At 37.1% G+C, this 5,637-nt stretch overlaps 1 protein-coding gene across 1 annotated transcript; it reads left to right on the plus strand.

The window, feature by feature from the left end:
* Window positions 1-421: 421 nt before the first annotated feature.
* On the plus strand, window positions 422-1,748 carry LOC145036592 (sodium/hydrogen exchanger (DUF1218)). Its single transcript, XM_078985054.1, has 3 exons — window positions 422-689; window positions 1,043-1,248; window positions 1,355-1,748. The coding sequence occupies exons 1-3, from the start codon at window positions 588-590 to the stop codon at window positions 1,611-1,613; spliced, it is 567 nt and encodes a 188-aa protein (XP_078841180.1). The 5' UTR covers window positions 422-587; the 3' UTR covers window positions 1,614-1,748.
* Window positions 1,749-5,637: the final 3,889 nt, after the last annotated feature.

Raw genomic sequence — 5,637 nt, forward strand, 5'->3', positions numbered from 1 at the left:
ATTCAGATTTGGTGTTGAATCTTAGATGACTTTATGTTGATTTTTAGGTAATTTCTGTGGTATGGATCTTTGGCCGGAGATGATGATTGGATTTGGTGCCGATGACTGGAGGTGGTGGTAAGAACTGTGGAGGATTAAGCTGGAATCAATCATTTTTCTAGCAATATATTAATAATAACTGGAATAATATAAAAAGAACTATCAAAATAATAATAGTCATTAAGGGCAAAATACTCGTTTTAGGTTATATAGTGACTAAGCGTGCAATAAAAATAGAAACGATCCGAGTTAAAAAAAATTGCTAGGGACCAAACACGCATATTATCCTAAACCACACGGACCTTCCGTGTAATTTACCCATGATAATATCGAGACTAACGGCACAAATCTACCAATTTATCGGTGGTATTCAAAATCAAAATGAAATTCTCGAAAACGCGATAACTCCCTTTTCGCGTTTCTCAAGCATTTCGCCGCTCTTTTTCATTTCTTACTCCGTCCAAATCAACAGCAGCACACACCCCCCTTTTTCACTCCACTCTTTCTCTCTCTACAAACAACCAAGAAGCAGCAGCAGAAGAAGAAAGATGGGCGAAGGAAAAGGCTCATCCCTAGTTCATCTTCTAGTTATCATCTTATGCTTAGTTGCTTTTGGTTTCGCCATTGCCGCCGAACGCCGCCGTAGCACTGTACTCTCTCTTTCTCTCATCTAAATTTGAACTCTTTATGTCAATTTTCATCTGTAACCTAGGGTTTTCTGTTCGATTCCTTTGTTCACATTGATTTCCTCATGTTTAGCGACGATTATATCTGCTGACTTGCTAAACGAGTTCGTCATTTCAATTCCTTTCTTCTGCTTCCTGAGATCTAGGTTTTTGAACACTTAAGCTGCTATGAACCTGTACACAACTTTTAGTGATTTTTAGCTTGTAACTGTTCTTAGAATTCTTCCTTTCTGTTTATGTACTTCATTTTCAAATAATCGAAACTCATGATGATCGTGATTCATGAGGTTATTGAATTTGTGCTTTATTGATGACAGGGGACCATTCGCACAGATACTGCAACGAATTCCACTTACTGCGTATACGATTCAGATGTAGCAACAGGCTATGGCGTTGGCGCCTTTCTGTTTCTTCTCTCCGGTGAATCCTTACTCATGGGAGTAACCAAATGCATGTGTTTTGGAAGGCCATTAGCACCTGGTGGAAATCGAGCTTGGACAATCATCTATTTCACCTTCTCATTGTAAATCTTTCATTCTCTCAACATATATCCAAAAGAAACAAACTTTTTTCTCCCAATTCTTGAAACTTGAAAACTAAAAAGTGTTGTGTTTTTGCATGATTTGTAGGCTGAGTTTTGTGGTTGCAGAAGCTTGTTTGATAGCAGGGGCAAAGAAGAATGCTTACCATACAAAATACAAGGGGATGACAGAAAGCTTTTCATGTGATACATTAAGGAAAGGTGTTTTTGTTGCAGGAGCAGTGTTTGTAGTGGTGACAATGGTTCTGAATGTGTATTATTACATGTATTTCACTAAGGCTACAACTCAGCCTGCTCATAAAAGCAACAGATCTAGCTCAAGTGTTGGAATGGCTTCTTATGCATAAGAACATGTTAGGTTGAGTTTTGAGAATACTTTAAAGGTGTACATTTAGCATCATATGATTGCAATTATTTGTTGTTTAGATATATGGGAATTTGGTTCTTGATCATATTATGAAAAAGATCGGTTTTTGTTTGCTTGTGATCTTTGTTTTTGTTTGTTGTGATCTTTGCTTAATGGGTTAAGTACTTAATCTATATGGTTGTCTGTGGTTGTTTCTTTTAATTTTTTTTTTTTTTTTTTTTTTTTTTTTTTTTTTTACTTGATCTATATATCTAGATAGAATGAGTTAATGGGTTAAGCAAAAAACGTGGCTTAATGTTTCAAGACATCAATACTTCCCACCCTGATATCTTATCGGGGGTGTCTCATTGGGTTTTGGATATCTTATTGCATTTTCAACAATTAATAACAAAATCTTTTTTCTGGTTTAGGATATCCCGGTATCTTATAAAAAATACATGCTCTAGCTTTCCTTTTAAATTAAAAATATGATGCATCACTTTAATAAAATAAACGGGACGTTGTTATATTAAAAACTATTTGATATAAGTTTAATGTAACATGTCAAAACATAAAAAATGATAATTCACACCAAGTTGTTAATAATTAAAAGGATTTTCCACTGTAAGTATTTTATCTTTGAATGCATGTAATTAATATCAAAAGGGTTCAAACATTATATATATATATATATATATATATATATATAATCGAGGTGGGGCGGGGTGAGACAAGGATAACCCACTTACTGCCCCGTACCCGATAAAAAATCTAAATATCGACTTGTTACCCGACCCGAAATGATCGGGTTTCGGGCTTTTTTGCCATCCCTAAAAGAAATGAAAAGAATAGGGCTCGAACTTGAGACCTAATAGGTTTAATGGATATCTTGTAGACCTTCAACCATATCAAACTTATATATATATATATATATATATATATATATATATATATATATATATATATATATATATGCAAATATACGTGTTTTTTTTCGCAAAATGATATTGTAATTCCTAATATAAGACTAAAATTGGAAGCTGGAAGTGCATGTGGTGATGGTGGTGCTAAATCGCTTCTAGAGAGAAACACTCACAGAGAGGGTTGAAGAAGGATCGAGATGAAGACAATGGGTTTCTAGAATAGTGAAATATACCGGATGAGAGAAGAGGTGGGGGCGGTGACCATGGTTAGGAAGTAAACTCTAACGCCCTGTTTCGAATCGTTCCCATTGCGGGGTGGTAAACAAGGAGTGGGTATTAGCTGAGTTAGAACCCTTGAAGAATTAAGTTTGGGCTCATTTAGAGGTAGATGATCTAATTTGGATGATCTAATTATTCGGTTTGTGTTTTGGAGCTTAAGGGTATCGGTAAAGGCGTTTGTTCGGGCCTTTTACGAATTTTGGATTCTAGTTCGGTTGAGTTTTAGGCTAAATAAAGTTGATTTGAAGTGTAGGGCTTCTCATTACCTTTCCATGGATATAAAGAACATCAAAATCGGAGTTATAACGAAGAATATATGACCAATTGAAGTTAGAGGGGTTTTTGGGCCAACCGGGTACGCATGGCATACCAAGTAGGAACACATGGCGCTCAAAAGAAAAAGGGATGCGAGTGCATATGGGAACGTGTGACAACCTGAAATTTCTATCTTGTACATTCAGTCGAGTCAATCAAAGTCAGACTTGTTTTTGGCTATCATTTAGCCCTGTTAAAGGTCTGTTTGAGTGTTATAAGCCTAGTACCTTCAAGAAGGAATGTTAGGAAGTGTATTCTAGAGTGCATTGTGCAGCATACAAGCTGGAAACTCCATTCATAAGGAGTTTACGGCCGTAAACACCTCCTTGGTTGTAAACTCATACCCATATATGAGTTTTACCCTCATTTCTAGTCATTTCTTACAATTCCAAGCCTAGATTTCACATTTCTCTCTCAACTATCATCAAGCTTTCACCTTGATCTTCCAAAATGTAAGAATTCCTTCCATTTTAATTGTTGTTACCCTTCTTAGTCTTGTATCACCCATTGATTTCATCCATAAAAATCATGTTTTTGGGTAGATCTTCAAGTGTTCATCACTTTCACCAAGAACACCTATTTGTTGTTGGGCTGTAAACCCCCTCAAAGCATCCAAAGTGTAAGTATTTCTTCCATCTTCTAGTTAGGCTTGATAAACACCCAATTTGTAGCCTTAAAACATCATTTGGAGCATGAACACCAAGAGTTTACAGCCGTAAACCCTTGTTGGTTCATGTTTTGGCATTCAAACTCATCTAAGTCCAAGCTTAGGACCAAGAACACTTATGGATTGCTTGTTAGGGCCTTAGAACACCTCATTTCAATGAGTGTATGGCCGCAAACTCCATGACCGTACACTCATTGGCCGAAATCACCTCTTTGGCCGCAAACTTCATGGTCGTGAACACCATGTATGGCCGTAAACCCCTTTATGTGCAATCACATGTGATTGTAACACTTCCATTCAAGTGGTTCCTAGTCCCTAAGGTGTTTCCTTTCATGATTAAGTTCTATAAACACTAATTGTATCCATATATGTGTCATTATATGCTAAATAGGATCTGCGTGTGTGCTTGAGTCTTCACTTGACACTTAGCAACTGTTACCGATCTTACATTCGCTTCACTCACATCCGGTGAGTTCATACCCCTAACTAACCTTTTAAATGATTTTAAATGCTTTTAGGGGGGGGGGGGGGGGGGGAGAATACAAGTTGAAACACTATAGTTATTATATCAATCACATTTGATTAATAACTATCATATAAATGGATTTCTTATACTTCAAAACTATGTTATCAAACAACTATTACAAAACGTTTTATCAAACTCTTTTATATGCTAAAACTCTTTTAAAACTTGCATATTGTCAAAATCATGTCTATTCAGATATAGTTATATAAACAAGGTTGAAAGGGCTTAGGACTGATAACTCGCTTTATTTCATGTTCCTTGTTTGGTTGTGGACTTAGGGTATCGGTTATTTGTTCGAATGTCATTTGATTCTTAGTTATATATCATGTATATATGTATAGATAGAAAAGTTCTTACATTTGTTCAATTCTTTTAGATAACAAAGGTGTACAAACATACTTAATCATTCAAACAACATTACTAGTAATCTATAATAGGTATAGTTTAGGAGATTACTACTCAATAGTTATAGTACAATAAAACTTATACGAGTCAGTTCAAACATACTATAATGAGAAACAGAAAGGAACATGCATCCTTTTCAAGAACAAGATAACTTTTATGTGAGTCTACATCATGGCACAACAACAAGTTTGTTGTGTCACATGTTATAACCAGAGTCTCCTGAAGGGAGAGCGGACATTGTGTGTATAGATCTATACGGGACTGACAAGCCTGCATCCTGACTGTTCGCTATAGTTGGCCGAAAGGCCAGGTGTAAAGCCCCGTTTATTTATTAAATTAATAAATAAAAAATGAGCGAATAGTAGCCCTAAAATAAATAATTATATATGCGGGGTGTTGGGTTCGAGGAGTAATTGCCATATTTTTAGAAGTCGGGGGCTAAAAACGTGAGTTTGGGACTCATTTTATAATATTTATGAAGAGAGGGGCTCTGTGGTAATTATTTGAACATAATTTGAAAGGAAATTGGATGGGAGGGACCAATCCTGCCATCATGACAAAATGTTTGTGGGTGACGGGCATATAAATGCATTATGAAACCCTAACCCAAGGGGCAGTGCAGCCGCCATCGTCGGGCTCTTCAGCCTATCCATCCAACCGCCCCCTCTCCTCCGATCTTTGGTGCCATTTCCCTTTGCTTTTCAAGTCGCAACCATCCCTGATGAAGTCGCCAATCGCCGGAGACTGCCAACGACGCTTGCCATGTCTTGAGATATCGAAGACTGTTGGGTGTATCGGAAGTGATGGCCGATGTGGTCGTTTCCGGTGGAGGTGCGACCACCATAGTAGAGAACCTAGACCGCCGAGCGTGTTGTGCTTTGTCATCGTGGCGTCTGGGAACCCGATGGTG

Source organism: Lactuca saligna, chromosome 3, assembly GCF_052625555.1.
Source record: "Lactuca saligna cultivar CGN05327 chromosome 3, ASM5262555v1, whole genome shotgun sequence".
NCBI classification, from domain to species: Eukaryota; Viridiplantae; Streptophyta; class Magnoliopsida; order Asterales; family Asteraceae; genus Lactuca; species Lactuca saligna.

What these genes read in the sequence shown, in the direction of transcription:
- LOC145036592 (XM_078985054.1), top strand. Translation starts at nt 588, where the DNA reads ATGGGCGAAGGAAAAGGCTCATCCCTAGTTCATCTTCTAGTTATCATC. An exon ending in CCGAACGCCGCCGTAGCACT is followed by an intron (nt 690 to 1,042) that starts GTACTCTCTCTT and finishes TATTGATGACAG; the next exon opens with GGGACCATTCGCACAGATAC. An exon ending in ATCTATTTCACCTTCTCATT is followed by an intron (nt 1,249 to 1,354) that starts GTAAATCTTTCA and finishes CATGATTTGTAG; the next exon opens with GCTGAGTTTTGTGGTTGCAG.